Here is a 13,259-nt window from a genome sequence, read left to right as displayed (position 1 = left end):
CGCTGGGGCTGAGCACTGCTAGTTTGGCCATGTGCTTCCATTTCTCTTCAATTTAATTCAACTAGATTAGAATCCATCCAATCTGGTTCAATCCAACTTGACCAAGTCTTCCTGACTGTGCCGGCCACATACTATAGCAAAGAAAAGATGAATGCTATTCGTTCTGGTCTGGAAAAACTTAATTTTTTTAAAGGACCCCGGGCACACTAAATTGGACAAATAAATATAATCCTTGATTCATGTTACATCACCACATAGGATCATTGAGCCCTGAATGAACACTGTTTAATTAATTTGCTTAATAATAAACATGCAGGCACTCACTGCCTAACCTAAGAACTCCACCAGCAACTGTTTCCTTAGTTTAGACTACATCCTACCTCCTCACCTAGACCCCCCTCCTCCAGAAGAACTACTTTTCTGAATTTTGTATTTATATTCTTTCCTCCCCTTGCTGTTCTAGTTTTAATACACAACACCTATGCCTAAAATTATATAAAAACATAGATGGCTGGGGCACCTGGGTGGCTCAGGCAGTTAAGCATCTGCCTTCAGCTCAGGTCATGATCCCGGGGTCCTGGGATCGAGCCCAAAGTCTGGCTCCTTGCTCAGCAGGGAGTCTGCTTCTCTCCCTCCCTCTGCCCCTCACCCCCAGCTCGTGCTCTCTCTCGCTCTCAAATAAAATCTTAAAAAAAAAAAAAAACACCCAGATTGTTTACTTCTATTGCTTTTGAGTAGTCTTTGGGGGAAGGGTAAAATGCATCTTCAATACATATTTAATGGTGCCCTCTTTATGCCAATCAGAGTTCTACATGCTGGGGAAGCAAACAGTGAAACAAACTAACAAAACTCCTGGTCTCTATGGCCGACAAGTAACAAACAAGTAACCAAGTCAAATGTTTAATATACCTGATGAATTAGAAGGGCTGTGGATACAAAGAAACCAGGTGGGTGGTCAGGGCTCTTGCCCCAGTAATGAAGATGGTGAGGGATGGCCGCCCAGTAGGGGAGTCCATCTCACACAGCTGGGATGGGAGGGAACAGCAATGGTCTCAAGCAGGTGGCCTGAGCCAGACCCCAAATGTTCCTCTGGCTTTTAAAAAAAGATATTAAGTTCCCATTTAGGAATGAAAATGCATTCATCTTTTAAGGTCCTGTCAATTGTGTTCTCCTGTGGACTTCTAGAGGCACAGTTTGCTGGAACCATGCACAGAGTAATGGAAGGTCGGCTCTAAGATTCCATGTGAGGGTGGGGAAGGTTTCTTTCCTGCTCCCCAACTGTATACCCAGCCCCCAGCTTCTCGTAACATCCACTGCAAGGGAAACATGGAAGACATAGCTGTCGAATGAATGAATAATATGTAACTCCCACACAGCATTTTCCAGGTTGCCTGTAAGCTTCTTGAGGACAGGGTTACAATCCTACAAAGATTATCCCCTGGGGTGGGGGTGGAGGGGCAAGGATGCCTGATACCAATTAATAACAGAGATCCAAGGCTTGAAAGGGTGAGTCGGCATCTAAGTAAGAAGCCAGGAAGGAAAACCATCAGAGTGCTTACCTGGGTGGGGGGGTGGGGAGGGCCTGCCAGTAACCCACCTATAGAAACTCACCCCATTAAAGAATTCACTGTTGCCAACTGTGAGCTTCTCTTTTCAGAGCAGAATTTTCCACAGTGTGTTTATCCAGCTAAACTTGCCTCATGGGATGCTATGTGAATAAAGGTGAAACACGTTTGGGAATCACTACTTTTTAAAAGTTCACAATATAGGGCTCCTGGGTGGCTCAGTCAGTTAAGCGTCTGCCTTCAGCTGAGGTCATGATCCCAGCATCCTGGGATCGAGTCCCTCATCGGGCTCCTTGCTCAGTGGGAGTCTGCTTCTCGTTCTGCCCCTCCCCCTGTCCCTCTCCCTGCCTGTCCCCCTCCCCCTGCTTATGCTCTCTTTCTCAAAAATAAATTTAAAAAAGAATCTTAAAAACAAAAGTTCACAATATACGTCAGAACTAGTAAGGTCTCCCAGAAATCCCGCAGTTAAAGATCCAGTGTAATTTTTTAGCATACTCTGCCTCCCTCTTGTTAAAAATGTTAAGGTCCTGTGGACTCAGTCTTCTCTGGACCACTGTGGAGAAAACACTGGCCACGTAATCCACATTAAGGGAAAAGTTCTGCAGAACAAAGTCTGCAGGATAGAGGGATGGTGGAGGTAAGGAAGGCGGGAACGCCATATTAGAAGGTGGGATCATAAGCAGACTAACGTGCCCCCGCCCCCCGATGTCCACATTCTAATCCCTGGGACCTAAGAATATGTTACTTCCCATGGTCCTATGGACTGAATTGTGTCTTGACCCTCCCTCTCCAAATTCATATGTCGAAGCCCTAAACCCCAATGGGATGGTATTTCCTTCGGGAAATATTAGGTTTAGAGATGAGGTCATGAGGGTGGGACCCCCTTGAAGGGATTAGTGCCCCTGTGAACAAGAGAACCAGAGAGCTCACCCTTCCCCACCCCTAACTCTCTCCTCTTTCTTTCTCTTTCCATTCGCAGCCGTGATATCCCCCGTGCCCTGTGTCTTATTATTCCATCCAAGGCTGTGGATGGAATTCAAGTAGCTAATCAGCTGACCTTAAAATAGAGAGATTATCCTGAATGAGCCCAATGGAATCGCAAGAGTCTTACATGTCCAACTGAGAGAGAGATTTGAAATTGCTACATTGTTGCCCTTGTCAATGGCAGAAGAGACCATGAACCAAGAGCTACAGGTGCCTCTAGAATCTGAAAAACAGAGGGTTCTAGAGGGGAAGGGGTGGGGGGATGGGTTAGCCTGGTGATGGGTATTAAAGAGGGCACGTTCTGCATGGAGCACTGGGTGTTATGCACAATGAATCATGGAACACTACAACAAAAACTAATGATGTAATGTATGGTGATTAACATAACAATAAAAAATTTAAAGTAAAGAAAAAATAGAATCTGAAAGTCAAGAAAACAGATTCTTTAAAGTCTCCAAAAGGAACACAGCCCTGCTAACACCTGGATTTTAGCTCAGTGAGACCCTTCTCAGACTTCTGACCTCCGTAACTACAAGATGATAAATTTGGGCTGTTTCAAGTCACTAACTGTGGTAATTTGCTACAGGAGGCGGATACCACCGTTGCTGAGAGAGGAATTAGTGGCAAAGAAAGAATCAGTTCAGCTAGGAACAGTTTGTACAGACACCCAGGGTGAAAATTAGCCCTTCGCTTCCTTCTATTCTGCTTGCATCCAGGAGAAATTCCTGAAAGATCCTGATAGAGCAAGTTTTCCCAAATTTTAAAAATGATCTCCTGGTCATTTCAATAGCAAGGTGGAATTGAGGAGCGGTTAAGATATTTGTGCTCAAGGAGGCCTCACATGAAAAAGTGGTCTTCAATGAAATGCTGAAGCAATGCATGCTCACACGAACAATTATCTTAGAATATCATGTTAATTATGAAGACAGGTGTGATTCATTTATCCATTCAAGAAATATGTATTGAATACCTACTCTATGTCCAGATCCCTGAGAACACAACAGTCCGAAAATGTCACAGTAATGGTTTTATGAAACTTCTCGTTTTCAAATGTTACAAAAATACTCAAGGCCATTCACATGGGAAAAAAATATCAAATCCTAGGGCTGGAAGCAATTGCAGATTCAACCAAACAGAGTCAGCCCCTGCCTCTTTAGTGCCTACTCTGCATGTGTCTTGGTTTCTTTTGGCGGTGACCCCAAGCCTGGGAGTCCCTACACCTAAGCACCAATCAGCCTGTCTACTGAGCTGCCCCTCCCCCCAGGAAGCCCAAAGAGAAGCTCCCATGTTCTTCCTCTGCTGGCTTCTACCCCAGGTGACCCAGCATTCACGTTCCTGGCACCCCCTTCTCATTCCGAGTCTCCTCTTTCATGCCTAAAATGTGAGTTTTGCATTTTGAGGCATCTTTGGGCACCCAGACTCTCGAGAGCTTGATGGGGATATGGGAGGGGCCAGCAGAGAGTATTGGTCAAAGGCTGCTTAGGCTGAAGGTAGGGTTGCCAGAGAAAATAGAGTGGCTAGTTCAATTTGGATTTTCAGATAACAGTATGTCCCTAATTTGGCAACATGCTAAAAAAGTTGTTCATTATCTGAAATTCAAATTCAACTGGGCATCCTGTCTTTTTACTTATTAAATCTGACAGCCCTCAATTTGTGGCGGAAGGAGGCAAGGCCATGGTGGATACCAGAGTTTGCCTTTGCGTGGACTGTTTGAGTCAGAAGAGGAGACAAAAAGCAAAAGAAATACAGCAGTTCTCTTGAAGGGAAATCCATGAATGGACCTCTCTCTCTCCTTTTGATCTTTTGTGCCTGGTGTGTATGTGCATGTTTGTCTACACCCATACATCGGAGTCTGCGTTTTGTTGACACAAGGATTATGGTATTGACAGAAACTGGTGACAGTGATACCGATTACAGATATTGACAAAACAAGTGAGAATTTTTTAGAAAGTAAGTGATCAGTCTAAAAGTAATATTACTTACTGCATTTCTATAAACTGTCTACCATTTATGTCCAACAGCTACACAGCCCCATCACAATTTTGTTTCTTCCCCGTATTTGTGTGTCTTCATAAAACCATAAAACATTACGAAAGGGTCTGCGAAATCACCTAGTCCAAATTTGACATTTACAGGTTAAGTAACCGAGACTCAGAGAGAGGAAGTGACCAACCCGGGATCATGCTCTGTCATAACAGTATTTTTCGAGGGCTCACGTACCAGGCATTTTTAAAATGCTCTGCTTGTATTATCACATTTAATCCTTGCAACCACCATATAATCACCATTATTCAGATGAATCAAATTGCAGCGGAGAGAATTATGACACTTATCTAAGGTCAAGGTTATACAGCTGGAAAGTAGAAGCGCCTGCAAAACACCCAGCTAGTTTGGCTCCAGAGTCACACACTCAACCATGAAACCCCACAACCTCTCAAGTAAGAGGAGTTCATATCATTAAATATGTTAATACATGTAAAATGTCCTCGTTTACTGCTCCTCTAGCACGATTGTGTCCTTAATAACAAGGTCATGCAAACACAGTTTACAGAAAGCCGGTTGGCATCTACTCATTTATAAACAAGCCCCACAAACATGGGATGTCTTGCCGTGATCAGAGAACAATTTAGTTGCATTTATTTATTTTTAAAGATTTTATTTATTTGACAGAGAGAGAGACAGTGAGAGAGGCAACACAAGCAGGGGGAGTGGGAGAGGGAGAAGCAGGCTTCCAACTGAGCAGGGAGCCCAACGTGGGGCTCGATCCCAGGACCCTGGGATCATGACCTGAGCCGAAGGCAGTCGCTTAACTGACTGAGCCACTCAGGTGCCCCTATATTTAGTTTTTGAAATAATTTTAATTAGACACAACGCCAGGGTCTACCAGCAAAGCAAACACCGGCAGTGAGAGGGAGTTTTATGAATTTATATTAGGAGTAGCTCATGAAAGTAAGAAGAAAAAAAGCAAATGGAGCAGAAATCAAAACAGAGAAGAGGCTTTCCTATCCATTGTTAAACACAAAATAAACCATGTTCTCTTAGGAAGAGGCAGGCGCTCTTTGCTAGCAAGCTGCCGACCCAAGGTCTGAGCTGGTGCAGCTGGACTTTATGTAATTATATCCAGGAGGATATAATCATCGGGGTCTGCAACAGTACATTTACTTAGTTTCACATGCTGCTTGTTTTTTCTTCGGTGTCTTTCAGGAGATTATCAACCCCTTGTATCTCCAGTGACCAAAGCACTTTGTCCATTTCCAGACCCCAGTTTGGCTGTTTATCAAAGGTGGAGGATTAAGCATGCCGGTATCTGCGTTGATATCATGTTTTCCTGAAGCTACCCTTATCCTGTGATACAAAGCCTGTCCAAGCTTTAAAGAGAGAGAGAGAGAGAGAGAGAGAGAGAGAGAGAGAGAAAAGAGAAAAGAGAAAGAAAGGAAGAAAAAGAAAGAAAAAGAGCAAGTTGGCAATTTGAATTCTCCAAAGCTCCAGGGTCTACCTGGGAGACACCAGGACTCCACTAACCCACTAAAACAGGAATTAGGAATTCCCTCTCTGCACTTTCCCCGAAGGAAGGATTCCTTGATGAGTTCCCTAAGTCTGTTTTGCAGTTCTCCTATCCTTTATTTTATTTTTATTTTTTTACAACCAGCCCCTCCCCTACCCCCTACGCGAAAGGGCAAGGATGCATCTGAAATGAGCTTAGTTTCTTGCAAAAACAAATCTGCATCCTCTCTTCTTCAGAAAGGTGGCAGTGTTGCCTTGCGGTTTTGACCACATTACAAAGCAGGGGCAAGGTCTCTAGCGGATTAACAGACCAACCAGCGCACCTCATCAGGGAAAGGAGAGGAAGGACATAATCCACTGTGGAACCCAGTGCCTGGCAGGCTCACCCCGGAGCTTCAGGGCCCCGAGGCTCGCGGCCACATAAGCTCTTGAATGGTCATCTCCCTTCAATGGTACGGAGCCTTAGAAAACCTCCCATGGACCCCACAGACATCTAAAAGCCAGAAGCGTCTAAGGAACTCCCACACGACCCTTACTTTCCAACATCCATACTTCTCCGCTTTGAAACATGAATCCCAAGTGGAAACACTGAGTGGTCCCATTTAGTAAAGCTGCGGAGAATCACCGTAAGCGATGCCAGCATCCTAGGAACACCTGTTACGGGGAATGTTCACATAGGAATTCTCAGAAAGTAATCCACCTTCTAAGTAGGAATTCTGCCATTTGTTGAGTGGTTTGTCACCGCTTTTATAAAACCGATATCACACACAGTGCTGTTGAGAAAGAACTTAAGGGGGCGAGTGTCTCCCTGTCTAAACGTGGAGGCCCACACGTTGGTACCTTCCATGGACGCCTAAAGCAACCCTTCATGGCGAGCCGCTAGACTTCCCGGCTCTCCCTTCCACTCACCTTCACTCGGCGTCCTCTGAGAAGTTTCTGTATGCGCCACTAACACAGAAATTTTGGGGGAAATTCTCCATTTATAAATATCAGATGGTTTGGGAAAAAATATTTGTGGCACTGGATTTTTTTTTTCTCTCTACAGTGATGTCATCCTAAATACTTGGTGTGCTCCAAATTTGCTATTTTTACTTCCCCCAAGTGACTTTTTTGGGAAATACATTTGTTTGGATTAGCTACATTTTAAGTGACCCTGTATCTATTAATACACAACATCAGGTTCATCTTCTCAGCAGTTACAACTGATATTATGTAGCTCTCCAACTTGAACTCCCTTATTTGTTCATTTTCAAAGTCCTTCCTTTCCGATGTACCCCTCCAAAATTTCTGTTCACAGATACAGGAAAAAATAGAAAAGAATTGGCCTTTTCACAAACAAACAAAAATCACATCCAACAATTCAAAGCATTGAAAACGGAAGACATTAAAGTTTCTCGCCCCCACCCCCGGCCCCCAAAGTCAAATAAAAGTCTTCACTTTCAAAAATGTGCTTTGGGGGGACAAGGTGGAAGGAGCCACGGCCGGCTCTGAAACACTGGTTGGGAAGCCGTGTAGAGTTGCGAGCTGCAGAAGAGGAAAGTTAACAAGGAATGCTAAGCGACTTAGCCCTACCTGATCTGAATTTGCTCCTAATCAGCAAAGAATGCTCAGACCCCAGGAGTGTCATGTTGAGTCTCAACGAGCCGCTGGTCCCTTGGCCAGACGCCCCTGTTTTCCACCAGGAACGGGCTCCCGGGAGCCCAGCGGAGCGCAGCTAACAACCCACAATGCATCCAACTCTCCGGGAGCGCCCGTGGGTAGGAGGACCGCGGCGGCCAGCGGCCGAAACCGGTGTCCCCAGCAAGCTGGCGGCACCCCCCTCGCTGCGCGGGGCTAACTGACTCCGAGCCGGCGGGACCCTCCTCCTGCGCCGAGTCTGGCCGGCAGCGGCGGCATCCCAGGCGTGCCCGGCTGATGTCATGGGCTGCCAGCGATCGCGGAGTATCGCCACCACGCCTTTATGAAGGGCCCAAGTTTGCCATCCGATACTTTTTTACTACTGACAACAGCTCAGCCAATCAGGCGCGGCGAGCGGGGCCGGGGCCGGCGGCCGCCCTGGGAGCGGCGGGAGCGGGGGTCCCGGCCGGCGCGCGGGGGCGCAGGGGCGCGCGGGGGCTGCGCGGGGGTGGCTGCGAGCCCCCCGCGGGGCAGGAGAGGCGCGCGCGGGCGCGCGGAACCCAGCGGGGCTCCGGGCGCCGCGCGCTCCCACCTTCTCTCCGCGTTCCCGGGCCTCGGGGCGCAGGCAGAGATGAGCGGCCGCGGGGAAAGGGAAAGCCTTTCATTTTCCCGGGATGTGCGCTTTCGGGGCGAGCCTGACTCGGTGGACGCGCAGATCCAGCCCGGGGACACAAGGCCCTCCCTCTGGGGGAAGGCACAGCCGTGGAACTGTGGGGGGAGGGGGCCCAGGAGGGTGGGACTCAGGGAGGGTCTCAGGAGCCTGGGTGGGGGTAGTTGGGGTGTCAGAGCTGGGGTCAGGCTTAGCTTGCAAAGGCTCTAGGCTCTTCCTACGCGTGGGGGGGGGGGGGGCAATCCATTCTGAACCCAAAACGGAGTATTGGACATCTAGAATGTGCCAGGGGTTATAAGCTCTACCTGATCCGAATTAGCTCCTAATCAGCAGCAAGGAAGGCTCATCGGGAAGTAAAACAAAAACTCTGCTTTCAAGAAGCTTGCTCCGTAGGTGGTGGCACCGAAAATAAAACCCAAGCTGCGTACCTACATGATGTTGGGTTGAACTGATTTGCAACCTTCTACGCGCGTGGGCCCCTGGTCTCCTGGATCACATACATAACTGCTTAGGTCTCAGGAGAACGCAACCCTTACAAGGTCGGGGTGACAGGTGAAGACCCGATAGGACAAGCTCCTGGGACGACTTCTGGTGCCGGAATTCTCTGATCTTTGCCTTCATTCTTTGGATCCCAGCAGTCCTTTGCGTACAGAAGGTCATCTGAGTTAGGCCATACCCTTCTTGGGTCAGAAGGGAGACAAAGCAACCCCAGCCATGTTCCCATTGGGCACAGTGTCCTGGCCGCGGAGGGGGTTTCCAGGCGGGTGGAAAATACAGGAGCATCTCGGTGGCGATGTCTCATTTCCATACACAAGTGTGTTACTTTCCTAGTCCTGCAGTAACAAGTTACCGTGAGTTCGGGAAGTTAAAACGACACGAATTTATTACCTTGCAGTTGTGAAGGTCAGAAGTCTGGGTTCTCCTGGGCTGAGATCGAGGTACCGTCAGGGCTCTTGTCCCTTCAGAGAATCTAGAGCAGAACGGTTTCCTGCCCTGGTCCAGCTTGTAGAGGCCAATCATTCTCTTTTGCTCCTGGTCCCTTCCTCCCATCTTCAGAGACAGCAGTGGTGGGGACAAGCTCTTACCCCCCTCGGGTGACTGATCCCCCACCCCCCACTTCTGCCTCCCTCTTCCACACTTTAAGGATGCTTGTGACTACACTGGCCCCCCCTGGGTAAACCTTATTGCAAGGTCAGCTGATTGCCAACCTTAATTCCTTCTGGTACCTTCATTCCCCCTCTGCCATGGAGTGAAACAGATTCCTGGGATTGAGATGTGAGCAGTGGGAAGGGGAGACATTCTGCCTGGCACAGAGTGACCCCCTCCTCCTCCTAGCATGTTCCGGTCCTCAGTCAAGCCCCAGGCTCCTGGTCTTCGATGGAAAGAGGTCAAGGGGCTGGGGTTTGGGAACCCAGGACCGCAGGAGCCTGGAAGAATTCCAGTGACTTCGAGCTGCCTGAGGCAGAGAGGTGCTCTGCGGGGAAGGGATCAGTGACAGAGGGAACATTGCAAGATGATCCGAGTAGCGAAAAAGAAACTACTCTGAGCAACATTAAAAACAAAAACAAAAAACCCAAACAGATTTTTATCCTGAGGGCCGTAGGGCCGAGAAGAGGTCCACGCAACTTGGCAGAGAATTCTTTTTCAGCGAAAGTTGTGAGGAAAACAGGGCAGCCAGCATTGAAAGTAAGGGTCTGCGTGACCTAGGGGAGTTGGACAGGAGTATGTTGTTTTCCCTCTGCTGGCGTGACTCTGTGTGTGTGTGTGGGGGAGCTTGGTTTCTTTTTTGAGTGAGTTTGGGAAATGCTGGTCGCCAAAATGTCAATTTTCCCATCACAACGCAGAGCTGCTGACGTCTGCCTGCTGAGATTTATGCCCCCTACAGTGTGGAATATCTCTGGATATAAATATGCTCATATAGAAGCTCATCCTTCCTTCTCTCTATGCAAGCATTTTTTTTTTTAAAGCAATTTGGAGAGGCTGTTCCCAAGGGGGAAAGATCTCCAAGTAGCTATGAGAACAGCAATGGCCTGCCACCAAGCTCTGTCCTACAATTTGACCACCTTGGAGGCACTTGTCCCGTATACCATGCGACCCTGGGACTTCTCTCCTGAGCCCATGATGTAAGGTGGAACACAGACATGAGCTGCCTGTGTTGGGGGGAACTTCATCTGACCCTGAGCTCCCTCTGTGACCTGGAGTGAATTATCAAAGTCTTCCAAGACAGCATCTTCTGGTAACATGACGTTGGAAATATTTACTTCTAGAAGGGTGCAGAAGTTTAGATGAGATAGGACATTGGGAGCACCCAGAACAATCCCCCATGGCATGTTTTGTGTTTTAGGTCCCTCTCTTGACCCGCCCCTGACCTCTGATACTTCTTTGATGATTCCAAGCAATCCTGAATCCCCGTGTTATGGCTTTCCTTTACTTGACCATGAGTTATCTACAACTGGGTAACCAATTACCAGCAGGGTAGCAGCTTAACACAGCACACAGGCTTACTATCTCGCAGTTTCCATGGGTTGGGATTCTGGGCGTGGCTCAGCTGGCCCTTGGCTCAGGCATTCACGGGGCTGCAGTCAAGGTCATGGTGGGGGTTTCAGCCTTGTCGAAGGCCCAGCGTTCTCTTCCAAGCTCACTGGCTGAGTAGAATCCAGCTTCTTGCAGTCCTAGAACTCACCGTAGCTTGCTCTGTCCCAACAGGAGAATCTCTCTTTCACGAAAGGCCCTTTTAAAGGACTCCCCTGATTAGGCCAGACCCACCCAATATAATCTCCCTTTTAACAAACTCAAGGTCATTACCACTAAGGAAACTTCATGGTATCTGCAAAACCCCTTGACGTTGGCCAAATCACATAACCTAACCGTGGCTGTGTCATCGGTCACATTCAAGCCCCCCCTCCCCCGATGGTGAAGGAGAGAGGGTTATACGAGGGTGTAACTCCCTGAGCCTTCTGCCCTTCACAGCTGTGGTCCTGGGCCTGCCGCCAGGTGGGAGTGTTGTGTCTGGAAGCGTGAGTCCACTGCACAGCTCAGGGTGGTCAGCTTGAACCCTGACCCCGTGTGGACCTCCTCGTGGGGCCACCTGGGGTCAGGGGCTGGGTCGCAGGGCACGGGGTGGTGAGCAAAGGACAGCTCACTTATGTGGACCTCAGGACCTCCAGTTCTCTTAGCACCCCAAGGTCATCACTGTCTTCTTGGACCTCATCATCTCCTTGTCCTCAGTGCCTGTCCCCGGTATCATCTGCTGTCTGTTTTCTCTTTTTTTCTTTCACGTGTCTGATGAGCAACTTCAGGGGAGCATCTGTCCCTCTTTCATCCATTCATTGAAAGTGTGTGTAGGGATCTGTACAAGCCACTCTGGCGAATGTCCTGGTTAGACGTAGAGCTTACATGCGGGTTTGCACACTCACATGATTTGACCAGTGATAGGAGAGAATGTGCTGGGGCAGGGGGTGTCTGCGGCAGGCCTGACACACAGGGCTGGTCCAAATGGGGCAGCGAGGACGTATAGCCTGGGTTGACCATAGCCAGACAGAAACTTATTGGCATTCCCTCCGGATATTCAAACAAACTGAAAACCCGGGGGGAAATGTTCCATGTATTGGTTTCTAAAAATGTGAGTGGCTATTGGTAATTTCAAAAAACAGAAATAAACAAAAAAACTCTTAAAACACAGTATGAGTCAACCAGGGACAGATTCAGGATGTGGGAACTGAGCCTTATGTATCTAGCGGGGGGGGGGGGGGGGGGAACTTTAAAAAAATAAGTGCAAAATCAGAAATGGGATGGTTCGTGAAAGTGTGACTTTTGACCAAAATTGAGAAATGGAATCACAACTACCTGGAGCATGGACGATTCGGATCCTCAGTCAACTGACCAGAAATGGTAATGCAGAAATGCTTCCTACTTGCATCCTGGCTTCCCTTCCCACCTGGAACTCTCTAGAATTCCCAGCTACTCCCAGCACCCCCAGGGCCGGTGTCAGTGGGAGGAAGGACCCTGATGCTTAAGTTTCATTAACTTCATGGTAAATCCATCTCGGGGGCCAATAAAACATGTCGTCAAGCCGAATGAGGCTCGTATACCTCTGCCAAGAAAATCTGGTCTCTAAGAGGCTCCGTGACCCCCAGGAACGAGAGTAAAATGCATGCTACCAAGTTACCAATTTAAGAAATCACCTATTTAAAGAATACAGCTTCAGCCTATCAATTTTGTTTCAATTTCAATTCAATTGAAATTCAATTCAATTTCAATTCCATTTCAATATTTATTAAGTGTGGACTGTGTTCTAGCCCTGCAGGGGTTATAAAGATAACACAGATGTGATCCTGAACCTCCAAGGGCTAAGGATACAGTGGCAGGGCATCCCCAAGCTCCCAGTGCACCAGAAATCCAATGTCATTATTACGCTAGTAACGGAATGAAATCTCAGATGGAACTCACTGGGGCCGCCCTGTTAATATAACCTGTTTTCTTTCACGAAAGTAAAGGGAGAAGGACTTTAGTCTAAGTTAAACAAAGGCTTTAAGTTAAACAAATGTAAAGAAAGCCGTTTCAGTTGAAAGTATCTGTCACAGCTCCTGGTCCCCCTGCCTGCCAGTAATGCTTCTCACCCTGTCCCCCTCTCTTTGCACTTCTCCATCCTAGCTCGTGCGCAAGGAAAGGGAAGGCAGTTCGATCATTCTGGTTTAAAGCCACTGGGTTGGGCCACATTCACTAGAGGGCAGGGTCACTGCGTTAAAAAATCATGCATTCACGTATTGCCTCTTCTTGGGCTTCTTTCTGGTTGCTATTACTGTTGAGAGGGCAGGGAGAAGCATAGATCAGAATTAAAGAATGTGCATTCCGACACGTGTTCATATTCCTTCAGCTAGTTTGCACTGAATTTATGCAATGACTGTGTCCTTGGGGTC

At 47.9% G+C, this 13,259-nt stretch overlaps 1 protein-coding gene across 2 annotated transcripts in view; it reads right to left on the bottom strand.

Annotated features, from left to right (window-relative positions):
* MYOCD (myocardin) overlaps positions 1 to 7,973 on the bottom strand; it is a 94,760-nt gene extending 86,787 nt beyond the window's left edge. The window contains exon 1 of one of the 2 annotated variants that reach the window (XM_035724761.1): positions 7,626 to 7,973. In XM_035724761.1, the coding sequence (XP_035580654.1) occupies positions 7,626 to 7,680 (55 nt within the window). In that variant the 5' untranslated portion in view covers positions 7,681 to 7,973. The remainder of the gene's footprint in view (positions 1 to 7,625) is intronic. The other variant, XM_035724764.1, reaches the window with a different exon arrangement.
* Positions 7,974 to 13,259: the final 5,286 nt, after the last annotated feature.

This window comes from Zalophus californianus, chromosome 16, assembly GCF_009762305.2.
Source record: "Zalophus californianus isolate mZalCal1 chromosome 16, mZalCal1.pri.v2, whole genome shotgun sequence".
NCBI lineage: Eukaryota > Metazoa > Chordata > Mammalia > Carnivora > Otariidae > Zalophus > Zalophus californianus.
This window is presented reverse-complemented; position numbering and strand designations above follow the sequence as displayed.